The sequence below is a fragment of the Anolis carolinensis genome, chromosome 4 (assembly GCF_035594765.1).
Source record: "Anolis carolinensis isolate JA03-04 chromosome 4, rAnoCar3.1.pri, whole genome shotgun sequence".
NCBI classification, from domain to species: Eukaryota; Metazoa; Chordata; class Lepidosauria; order Squamata; family Dactyloidae; genus Anolis; species Anolis carolinensis.
In genome coordinates, this window is record NC_085844.1 from 240,835,617 (window position 1) to 240,848,729 (window position 13,113).

At 37.2% G+C, this 13,113-nt stretch overlaps 1 protein-coding gene across 3 annotated transcripts in view; it reads right to left on the bottom strand.

Annotated features, from left to right (window-relative positions):
- The window catches only part of lama5 (laminin subunit alpha 5), a 228,071-nt gene that overhangs the window by 99,997 nt on the left and 114,961 nt on the right, over nucleotides 1–13,113 (bottom strand). For all 3 annotated transcript variants that reach the window (XM_062979024.1, XM_062979023.1, XM_062979022.1), the window contains exons 5-6: nucleotides 11,868–12,038; nucleotides 11,301–11,398 (exon numbers count right to left, since the gene is read on the bottom strand). In XM_062979024.1, coding sequence (XP_062835094.1) covers nucleotides 11,301–11,398; nucleotides 11,868–12,038 — 269 coding nt within the window. The remainder of the gene's footprint in view (nucleotides 1–11,300; nucleotides 11,399–11,867; nucleotides 12,039–13,113) is intronic.

Sequence of the window (13,113 nt, forward strand, 5' to 3'; positions counted from 1 at the left end):
AAAACTGAAGTAAAAAGAGTTTTCAGGTTGTAGGAAAACTTTCTCTGCTGTTATCAGAATGCAAATTATACATTTCATTTTCAGGAGGCTAGCAAAATCAGATTCATTGCCTGTTTTGGCAGGCTTTTGATTTCTGTTATTGATGTTTTTAAAAGATGTTTTAAAGATGTTTTAAAGATGTTTTTAAATTGTTAGATTTTAGCCTGTTCTTGTAAGCTGCCACGAGCCCTAGGGGAGTGGTGGCATATAAGTTTGAATAATAAATAAATAAATAAGAAAACTCTATGGAATTCACAGGGTTGTCATAGTCAACAGGTGACTCGAAGGCACATATACTCTCCCTCTGGAAGACAATCATACCTGGCCACAAGTGATTGCCTATGATATGACACACACAAGGCTCAACAATAGTCACACAAGGAGTAAACATGCCAACCACAATAAGGCACACATAAAAATAAAATTATGAGGTACAAATATAATCCCCAATCCTCTCCACTATATACTTGAAAACACACATCTAAAACCTGTAATTCTTACATTATATCTTTAGGACAAACCTTTATACACAGATACAGATATAGATATTGATATATAGATATAAATAGATATAGATAGATAGAATGAAAAGAAAGGCCTAGATCAGTGATGGGCAAGCTTTTGCACTTGGTGTGTCAAAATTTGCCAAAAAACCTAGCATGACTTGGGTGGTATGTCACTTTGAGAAAAAAAAAACATAATTTCACAATATGTATAGTTTAAATAACAAAAATGCATAAGTGTAATATATAACTGTATTTAATAAATCAAAAACTATTTACTACCGTTATTTCCATGTACAACAATCTATGGTACTTCTTGCAGTTTAAGCTTCACAAAGTTTCCACACTAATTTCTCTCTATTTTAGTTTCAATATAGTCATGAATAATGAATAATAATAATATAATATAATAGTAATAATATGATAATATACTACAATAGAATAATAATAGAATGAATGATATAATAATAGAATATAAAAATATAATATAATATGATATAAAATATATTAATAGGATATATATAATAATAGTATGTATATATATATATATATATATATATATATATATATATATGTACTGTTCATTTGTAGGACAGAGTAAACAAAAAAACAACTGGATGAAATGACACCAAGTTTGGCCACAAAACACTTAACAACCCAAGAGGTGACCACCGCGTGTCAGCAAAATTGGCTAGATGTGTCAGTGCTGACACGCGTGTCATAGGTTCGCCATCACTGGCCTAGGTTGACCATCAACTTAGTGTTCAGTCTTGAAGTCACCAGTGATCTATGTAACTGATTGCCAACACTATAGTTTCACCCACTGAGCAAATTCTGCAAGCTATGATAAGCTTGGTGAGATTTTGAGACACAGTGAAACAAAACCATTGTCATGATCACCATAATAAAAAAGGTGGCCTTGAAACTTGGACTTTACTTTCTGGGTCTCTCTAGCAACCCATGTTATCCTCTTCTCTGGCTCCTAGCAATCAATATCAACTCCTTTTTCTTAGACAATGCAATATGCCAATTTATGAGGAGCACTCCAAGTGTCTGTTGGTTGTCAAAGAAAAATGGAGCATGCAGTTGTGCCAGGTGGACTCCCTAACAATGGAAATATGCATCTGCTCTCAGTTTTCCGCTGAACTTGAAGGTTACCCAGGTGGTAAACCTATTTTGTGGATAGGATTCAACACCATGAATAGCTTTTCAAACATCATCATAAAACAGGAAGCGAATTCATCATCCCACTGACATGGATGTGGCCAAATACTACTGTGGCTAGGAGACAGCCATTGATTAAAATACATATTTAAAGGGATTCATGTAAAAACAGTTTCCCATTAAGTGTATTACTTCACTCTTTTTGTTCTTTAATCAGAATTCAGACAAAAAAAGGCAGTACATAAATCTTACAAATATGAAGAAATTGTCTGAAGCTGTATACATTAATGGGGATCTGCAGGAACATGCTTACATGTTATTAATAGGAATCAGCTAGACAAAAATAAAGACACAGCTGGGTTGGTACATGCTCTTAGACAAAGCATGTTGTGTGAGATCATGGAGAAAAGGAGATATCTGCAGAGGGTGGGCCCTTGCAACAGGAATCTGCAGCTCGGTTTAAGAGAGACTGGAGAAACAGGGCCAAGAAATGGTGATAAAACTGAACTCTTAACAGAATTGGATAAAATAAAAACAGCAATGATTCCAGTATGTGGGTGGACAAATAAAGAAGACCTTTCTACCATGGGGTCACATGAATTTGCCCCAAATACCACAAATTGGGGAGGGAGGGAAGAGAAAGAAAGGAAAACTGGAAGTCAACTCCTGGTTTTCAAAAACAGATACTTCTTGATGTTGAACCAGAGGGACAGCCTATTAAAAAGGGCAATTTCGCAACAGAGCCTGCAGGCTATTGCTTGCAATATGTGATCTATTTCTCTCTTCTCCCTTATCAGTGTGTTTACTTTTGCAAAGCCTCCCTCACTCTTAATCAAGGGAATGTTTTGAAAAGAGAGACACCCTTGCAAGTCAGGAAGAAGAAAAATATATATATTCATTAATCTTATGAAAGCATTTCCCCCTGAAATATTTGTTAAACTCTCCTATAGGCATTAACCCCTTGTAAGCTTTTGCAATCTCTATGTACCTTTATATATGTATGTATCTATCTATATAAATTAATTTTATATATGAATTTTCCCCTCATATGTTTGCAGGTCTTTGCAAATCCTTTATACATATAGATCCATGTACCTGTGTATCTGTAACCATACATATACATTATTTTTATATATGAATTTACCCTCATATGTTTGCAAGTCTCTGCAAATATCTATATAAAGAGAGATGTCTGGATAGATATGAATATATTCTTACCTACCTATATATAGGGGTTGCAAATATTACAGGGGGGAAATGAACACACAAATATATATAGACATGTCTAGATAGATATGAATATATATATATATATATATATATATATATATATATATATATATGGCTTGCAAATATTGTAGGGGAAATGCACACACACACACACACACACACAGAGGGGCGGATTTGCAAATGTTTCAGGGGTAAATGCATATGTGAAATTGGTATGTATAATTATAGATTTATATCTAGCTCTGCATTGTTTATGTAGGCCTGTTACTATGTTGGAAGCCGGCCTGATTCCTTATGGGGAGATAGGGTGGGATCCAAATGAAGTTGTTATTATTATTATTATTATTATTATTATTATTATTATTATTAGATTATTATTGATACCATATTGTTTTTGTTGCCTCTACTTTTCCACTTATAGAGCTAGTTTATTGTTTTTCTTTGAAATACGGTAAACATTCAAAAACATTTAACCTAATGATGCTTCGATTAATAAAATTTTATTGGTATCTATTTTTATTTTGAAATTTACCCGTAGCTGCTACATTTCCCACCCTTGGCTTATACTCGAGTCAATAAGTTATCCCAGTTTTTTGTGGTAAAATTAGGTGCCTCGGCTTATATTCGGGTCGGCTTATACTCGAGTAAATACGGTATATTTTCATTAGAAAAAGGTTGATCCAGGAGCAACTTGGGGGTCAGAGATTGAAAAAACAGCACTGGGGGCCACACTCAGCCCATACCTCATTTAGTAAGATTAAAACATTATATTAATTGTTTTACTCGTCTAGGTCACAATGTAGTATCCTGTTTCCAACAGCATCAAACCAGATGCTTCTGAAATTTCCGGACTGGGTGCAAAGGTCATGCTACAATAGCTTTCCATCATAGCTAATGGAACATGAAAAAAGAACGAGTGTTTTCCTATGCTGAAATAGGGAAAAGACAGAGACATCGAGGGCATGCACTCTGTAAAATCTGGCTTTGAACACCAAACATAGAAGATAAGTAATGAACTTTTAGGAATTGCACTGCATGACTCAGATCACAAAAATCTATTACCTTATCAAAAGATAAACACGTTTTATAGCATGTAAGTTGCATGAATACACACCCTTTGCCTACTGTATTTCTTCATTTCAATTATGCTCTTTTCCCCCTATATAAACATCTCTAAATCTCGAGTGTGTTTTAGAATCGAAGGTGTATCTTATGCATTTTTGTTGGTGATGGTTGTACTGAAATTAGGGTGTATCTTACAATCAATGGCATCTTATAATTTCAGAAATGCAGTATATATCTTTTATACAGCTCCTTACAAGCAAGACATTCATGGAAAAATTCAACAGGTACTTTTCCATTCCAACTGTGATATACAGAAGAAGGAATGCAGCACTAGGACACTTTTTTGGTCTAAAGCTGTGTTTTCCAAACTTTTGTCAGCTGGGCACTTTGGACTTTGTGTCTCAGAATCACTGATCATTGGTCAACATACCTGGGACTAATGGGCCATTCTCTGTGGAAACTGAAGTCTGAAACACCCGGAGGATTAGAGTTTGGAAATCACTGGCCTACAGGGAATTCAACACATTCCCATAAACAACGGAAAAGGTTTTTGATCAAAATGTTAGCTCCTCTGAGTATGAATAAAAGAAAAACAAGAGCCATACCATATGATGAGGTATGAATCGTCCTTGTGTGTGGCATTGAGAGAAGAGTGGTGTGAGGCAGAAATCTTAAACATTTATATCCATCCCATTTGACTCTTAAAGTGGTCAGAGAAGCGGCAGGTGGGGTCCTAACTGCATTAAATACTGTGCAGTGTCATGCATGAAAATTCTGAAAGAAGTCATACTGGTTTTAACACATGTTACTCTGAAGAAATTGAGAAATCAATTTTTAAAAAATTGAGATGTGGTCTGGAATCTTTTTGGTTAACCCCAGCTAGAACAGACCTATTGGCTAAGTTTTTTTTTTATCATGTCAGAAGTGACTTGAGAACATGCTGCCAGTCACTTCTGGTGTGGGAGAATTGGCCATCTACAGAGACGTTGCCCAGGGGACACCGGGATGTATTAGCTGGGAGGCTTCACTCATGTCCCCACAAGCTAGAGCTGACAGATGGGAGCTCACCCTATCTTGCAACCTTCAGGTCAGCAACCCAGCCTTCATGTCAGCAGTTCAGCTGGCATAAGGGTTTAACCACTGCAGCTCATTGGATAAGTAGTGGAATAGTGAGCCAACTGGTAAAATAGATTGGCTCTAGAAAATAATTGGATTAGTCTATAAATTGACAAAAATAAACGAGTCTTAGGCATATAAAGTATAATACGGGGGTTATCCAGAAAGTACATTACATTTTGGAATTAAAAATAAACAAAGTATAGGAGAAAACATTTACCATATGCAGTTGAAAGCCACACCCAAATACTGCATCTCACGTATGGTAGTCATAGTTACCATAGCTATGAAGGAGCTTTGCAACTCCATCCCCACTAAATTCTGCCGCTTGCTTCCTCAAACACTTGTTTCCAACAATGAGGGTGTGGCTGGCAACACAGTGTTTTGGTGACGCTGCGCAGCTGCGGAAAGGGGTGACCGGTTGGTTGAGGACAAGCGGCAGAATTTAGTGGGGAAGGAGTTGCAAAGCTCCTTCATAGCTATGGTAAGTGCCTAGATTTGAATGGCGACTACGTGACATGTAGTACTTGGGTGTGGCTTTCAACTGCATATGGTAAATGTTTTCTCCTATACTTTGTTCATTTTTCATTCCAAAACGTAATGTACTTTCTGGATAGCCCTCGTATATGCTTGCCAATTCTTTCATTAATTGGAAAAGAAATGCAGGATTAGCAGCACTAGAATCTCCTGCCCACTGGAGTTCCATGTACACAAAGTCTTAACACAGGAGTTTCTCAGATTGTAAAAAAAAATATATCTACACATTTTGAGTGCAGTTAAATTGTGAAAAAATTAAGAAACTAGCTGTTGAGATCATTTAAATGTAAGGAGGTACTAAGCCTACTTGCCAGCGATGTGGCACAGCTTCTTTGTTTTCCTTATATTCCTCTAAAACTTACTTGGAATGGAAGGACTATAGCTTAGTTGTAGACTACTTTTTGAAGCAAAAGGCCTCACATCCTGGAATATCAAATTAAAAGGATCAGAAAGCAGCAGTTTGAGCTAAAACATCTCTCTGTGGATGAGATCTTGGAGGGCAATGGCAGCCACAACCAGGTAGTAGGAGCATAGACAGGCAAACAGTTTGGTTTGATGTAAGTCAACTTCCAATGCACCCTTAATGAATCTTTACATTCTTCTTGCCTTTCTACCTAAAAACTAATTTCTTTAACAGAAAGCCCTGCTACAAATCTAACTCAGAAATAGGCACCCTTTTTGTTTCTTCTGCTGGTGGCGATAGGAGAAACGCCTAGCACGTCCATCATCTCTACAGTTATACAGCACTTCATAAGTGAAGCAATCTGTGCAAGGAATTACCAACCTACCTGTTACAGTGTTTACATATTTCAGTGATGAAATATATATGCAATGCACTAAAGTAGACATTCAGTTCTTATACTGTTTCACTTAGGAACATTCCTCATAGTAGCTGTTCTTAAGTGAAATGTTTCAAAGTCTAAAGGGCAGAATGAGCTTCTTCAGTTCCATTATCCTTTCAGACAGAGAGATGAATAGTTACAGACATGCTATAGCAAAACAGTTAATCGGGTGGTCCACAGACAGCTTTGATTAGTGATAAATGCCTGCTTCTTTCAAGGTATTTTTCAGGTTTATGGATAAATGAATAATTTTTCCAAGGATGTCTTTTGTCTTCATTGTTGCTGTGAACTTTCATATTCTTTCCAACTTATGATGAACCTATCACAAGGCATTGTTTCACTTACTCAAACCTGAGGGAGGGATGGTCTCTAGGAATCTACTGGGTCCGCCAGGCGATTCTGTGATATGCTTCTGTTTGAATTTACCTTAATCCATTAATTAAATTCTTAGAGAGGAATTTCTAGGTCCTCCAATGCACCTCAATGGTATGTTGGGACCAGAAGTGAGGCAATTTAATAGTATCCATAGTTTCATGTATCTCATATGGCTGGGATACAGGGCTCCTCTTACTGTATGCATATTGTTTCTGCCTACGTCTGCATGAATATTATGCAAAAAAAAAATCAGTTTTAACAATATAATCAAATGCCTCCAGGTTCCATTACAACCATGACTGGAATTCTTACTGTGTTTGGCTGGACACAGGATTTTGCTTCAAATGTTTTTCAAGCCTTGCGTAAAGCAACGTCTCAATTATAAAAAAAATATTTCTGTCTGGTGCAGCTGCTTTATTATGCAATGCTGCTATTAAAGACATTTAAACAGTTCCAGAATATAAGAGCAAATCAGCTTGATGGTTTCTCAAAGTGATCTCTTTGTAGAAGGGCAAAACCACAAATGCATACAAGCATGCTCTTTATCTTCATTTTTTTTAACAAGCTCGGCATGCGGCCACCCCAGAATGAATGCAAAAAATAAAGGCACTGTTCTAAAGGCAGAGACATACTGTTCTTTGAGCCTTGTTTAATATACGTGCCCTTTCAGTTCAAGACTTCTATGATACTGCGCAAGCAATTGGGTATCTTATCCTGAACTCTTAAAATAACAAGGCCACAGACATCTAGAAAATCAATAGTCAGGGAGAAACTTCTGGGGGAAATAGTAATTAGGCTACAATATGAGATTTGGTCAGAGCTGGCTCTGTTATTAGGCAACAAATGTTGTGATTCCATCAAGAGTTTAAAAAAATACCTCAATTAATTAATTACACTTTTTGTATAATAAATTATGCAATTACACAAAAAAGGAAAAGACATTTGAATTTCAACATCAAAAAGAATTTTATATTTCAATAGATAGATTCCAAAGACAAATCTGAAATTATTTTGCATATTATAGTAGTTTGATTTTCCAATCATTTCACTGTAAATATTGTTCATATTGTATGTATTCAGTACAGTAGAGTCTCACTTATCCAAGCCTCGCTTATCCAAGCTTCTGGATTATCCAAGCCATTTTTGTAGTCAATGTTTTCAATATATTGTGATATTTTGGCGCTAAATTCGTAAATACAGTAATTACAACATAACATTACTGTGTATTGAACTACCTTTTCTGTCAAATTTGTTGTATAACATGATGTTTTGGTGCTTAATTTGTAAAATCATAACCTAATTTGATGTTTAATAGGCTTTTCCTTAAGCCCTCCTTATTATCCAAGATATTAGCTTATCCAAGATTCTGCCGGCCCGTTTAGCTTGGATAAGTGAGACCCTACTGTATAATCATTCACATGGGTGTCTGAGGCACTGTAAGTTGCCCATTTTCCTCTATCAAGGCCAGAGGTCCCTAAACTAAGGCCTGCAGGTTGACTTTGGCCTGCCAAGAACTTTTTTCAACCCCGCCACTACTGTCATGCGCTCATGTATGCACATTGCAGCAGCAGTCCATTTCTTTTGTGTGACAGCCACAAGTGACTGTGAGTGACAGCACGTGTGCATTGAGGACAAGTGAGTGTGAGCAGTGGTGGCAAGTGGTGGCATGGCTAACGCTTGATGCATGCATGGCACACACGCACCCACACTCACACCCATTTAAAGTCTGTCCCCCCCCCCAAAAAAAAAGTCTGAGGTACTGCAAACTGGCCCTCCACCTTAAATGTTTGGGGATCCTTGATATAGGCTATATTTTTATCCAACATGATCCCCAAGGAGAAACACATTACTAAAAAATAAATAAAATGTCACTGTTAGGAGTGAGCAGCTAAATTTCAGAGTTATTTTATCTGGCACTGAGAAATCTACAAAATAGGTCCTACATTGTGGTTTTATGCTCCGCTTCGACCATATAAGCATCTTCTGAGTGTTGTTTGTTTCCAATGAATCCAACAATGAAGTTTCATAGACCGCGGAAACTCAGGGTCTGCCTACATGGAACAAATGAGTCGGCTCTGGAATGAACGGATTCTGTGGCATCCACATGATGCACAGGATCCATTTGCCTTAATGTGGCCATGTCCTGCATTAATGAAGCTCAGTGAAGCTCTGGACCTTGCCCACATTTTGGGCCAGTGTAAACAGTTGGACTGCTTCTTATTCAGAAGCAGCCACACTGTTTACACCACCATCCCATCATTCTGGGGGTACTTCAGTTCAGCCCCGCCATTCCTGGCCCCTTATACACTTGCCTTGACTTGAGAAGCTTACTAGATTTTAAGTGTTCCATTTTTTTTAAAAACATATCCTATGAGAATATTTTTACTTCCCCTCTCTCCTGCCCAAAAAAGAGAGAGGAAATGGCCCAATCTCTTCTGCTGCAAATGATGTTTAGTCTGCTATAAACCAAATAAATGAGTTGGCAATACCTATGACTAAACAGTTCTGAGTTCTGGCAGCATATGGCTGCAGCTTTCAACATGTCATGAACTACTGTGCCTTTCATAATCTAGGCACATGATATTAAAAAGAAATACCTAAATAGATATCAGACAGCTGTTTATATAAGGAACAGAAAGGAAAGTAAAACTCCTACTATTTTGCGGGAAATTGAGTAAGCAGGGGGTCTTCTGTCATCGGCACCTAAAGGAGCAAATGACTCTCCAGCAAAATTAATCCCTTGCTCATATTTTCCAAACATAAGGAAGAAGTCAACATTTTCCATTCTTGTTATCTCCTGTAAATTTAAGGGATCAGAGATATAAGCAATCTCTTATAAGTGTGTCTAGAAATCCAGACATGACAAGGGCCAGGGACTGAAGCCCAGTTGCATTTCTGAGCTTTCCGTAGGAAAAACTTGGCTTAGTTTCAGCTTAATCACAAGCTTTAAAGGTTCTGTGATTGGGTATTATGAGAATTAAAAATATATCCAGAATACTTTTTATATTACTCTTGCAAAATCTGCTCTAGAAAACAACACTGCACAAATCTAGGCAATCTTTGCAAAGGTTCTAGGCAGTATCAACACAATCCTAGGTATTTCTACCTAAGTCCCAAAGAGACTGATTGCCAGCCATATGTTTACTGCTTCTGTCTAAGAAGTAATGTGTAAAAAGCAAAAACAGGTAATGAAATGTCATTTTTATCTTTCACTAAGACGTCAAATGCAGATGAAAGACCAAAGTAACAAAAGCTACCTTGTGTCCCATGTTTGAGGAAAAGACAGGTTATATAAATAAGACAAGGATGTTCATGGAAGAGGAGGATAAAAATGTAACCGCTGATACTGTCTAATTGTAATAGTTATTAATGAACATTTTGAAACTGAAGGAAAATCATTTTGTTCAATATCAAACAGAAAATATTTTAGGTGCAGAATTTTGAAATGACAACAGACAGTTAATTATATTATAGATAACTTAAGAGAACTGATATGTAATAAATATACACTCAGAAAGGTCAAGACAGTAACCATGTGCCAAATTGTTACTTTTCCTCCAGACAATCAGTGTGACCACTCTAATAGCATTTTGCCATGGAAACTATGAAAATGAAACAATTTCTCTAAGGTTCAAAATTGGGGTCAACAATGAACCAAATCATCCTATACTGCAATTGGCATGTTTTCTTTATCCAACCCGTGATGTTAACTTGTGTGGAAAGGCTAAGGCAGTAATCTATACTATTTCTTATGGAAGATTACAAAAATTTAAAAAGTGATTTGTTATTTCAAACCAGGCAGGCATTATGCAGATCCCCTTGCCCTTTTCACCATGTTGGAAATTGCAGTCCACCAAAATATAAAGAACCAGTTAATCTGAGTCTTAAGTCATTTGGCTTGAAACATGTTTCAATGGAAGGTGAGCCATTGTCTTCATTCAAAATTTAGTGGAAAGCTAGAATCTAGCTCCATCTTCCCGAGTACAGTACCCAACTTGCTATTAATATTAATACTTTAAATGCCATCTGCCTAGGTAAAAGGTAAAGGTTTTCCCCTGACGTTAAGTTCAGTCATGTCTGACTCTGGGGGTTGGTGCTCATCTCCATTTCTAAGCCAAAGAGCCGGCGTTGTCCGTAGACACCTCCAAGGTCATGTGGCTGGCATGACTGCATGGAGTGCCGTTACCTTCCCACCAGAGCGGTACCTATTGATCTACTCACATTGGCATGTTTTTGAACTGCTAGGTTGGCAGGAGCTGGGGCTAACAGCGGGCGCTCATTCCGCTCCCGGGATTTGAACTTGGGACCTTTTGGTCTGCAAGTTCAGCAGCTCAGCGCTTTAACACACTGTGCCACCATCAGGGGCCTAGTACAGCTATTTTTCATATTTTATTTAGTATTTACTAATATCGTTATAAGCAATTCTTACCTGTAAGGGTCTGAAGGGTCCTTGGCGTCACAGACGTCCGCATGACCATGGCATACACACCGTCCTCCAATGCTGATATCTTTGATACTATAGTAATACTAGAAGATCAGAAAATGATTTCACTTTATTGCTTTGCAGAAAATGTCCAGATATTCTGCACTTATAACAGAATAAGAACAAGCCAAAAGCATTCAACCAATTCCAGCTAACTAGTTTCAACTTAAATCCAAGTCATTCAAGAACACATTTTCTAGTCCACTCTGGTTACCAATGCATTCACTTTTATTTTTGAGATCTATTTTTTGAACAATAGAACCTTTAGAACAGAAAATGACATTAATAAATCTAATCTGGTAACAGCATTGACAAACAGCTTCCCATCAGGCCTAATCAGAGATTTATAAAGGCCTGAAGGCATTCATGGTTTCCTGCCTTGCAAAGCAAGCATGGCATCCTTCCAAGGCAAATGGTCACATAAGTTTATTCCTTTCTCAGCTGTTTCCAAAAGCTACTGCTCGCACATCAGTAATAAGATGGATGATCAAGAGAAATATAGAAGCATCTTACCCTCCTGGTCACAGTAGGATCTCTTAGTGCCTTTCCCATTAAATGGCCAAGTAAAGTATTGGTTCTCAGGAAACGCAATCGGATGTTAGTGGCTTTGGTGAAATTCCTCAGGAGAGGGGAATAGGAGAAATTCATGGCCCCTGGACGTCCATTCACCAAGGAAACAACAATCTATAGGACGACAAATAAAATTAGAATGTTTTTTTCATGTGGATAGAGGTTCCATATTACTCTATCTTGAGAAATGTTTCCCTGAAGCCACTGAGAAATACTATTCTGCATCTACTTCCCATTTTTTCTAATCCACTTCAACTTATTTCTGAGTAAATATACTTATAGTAGATATAATATTTCCACATTTTATTTCTCATGCCATTTTACCTGTAGGTTGACAATAATAACTTGCTCAAGTTCATGCATTGGATTTATTCCTCAGTTGGAATCTCACATCCAAATTCAATATTCTTTTCATAGGAGCTTAGTAGTTGTTTACATGATGATTATTCTGACTTACACACCCAAAGAAAAGATAAAATAACACAGAAAGAACCAAAAGAAAATATGTGGACCAGCTACAGTCTGCCATATGACTCTGACTATAAGTTGAAATTAGTTCTCATTGAAATAAATGGGATAGGCCTCGTTGATTTTAGTAGGAACTAAGTTCAACTTACATAGCCTGGACTCAACCCAATGTACCATTTTTCTAGGATCATTAAAAAAAAAACCAAAAACAACCTCGTCTCCAAATCCATTTTAGCACCATATACAAGTCATGTCAAACTTAAGTACAATACTGAATTTCTTCCTGTGTGCATCCTTACATTTACAAAAACATATAATGCCATGACAACCTGGGATAAGAAAATGGTAAGCACAAAGCAACCATGTGTCTATGTTGTTCAGAAGTTATTTTGATGTAATTTGCTGTGTTACGGGGTAAAGACTCAAAGAGTCCTGGACTTTTAATGAGCTAAAACACTGGTTCATGCTTGCCGTTATGGCTTTGGTCAGCTTTACTAGATATAACAAAAGACAGAGGCTGGGTCCTTTTTGATGGTGTGCTGAGAACATCATAAGAAAGCGAGTCAATGCCCTAAAACATGGAAGCATAAATCATGGAAACTCCTTTCCGCTTGGCTTATGAATGACACATGAAGATAACACAGCACCTGGAGTAGTTCTCTGCTACCACAGCAATTAAAATAAATGAAACTAAAAGGGAAGCTTATCACAGGGCTGTCCT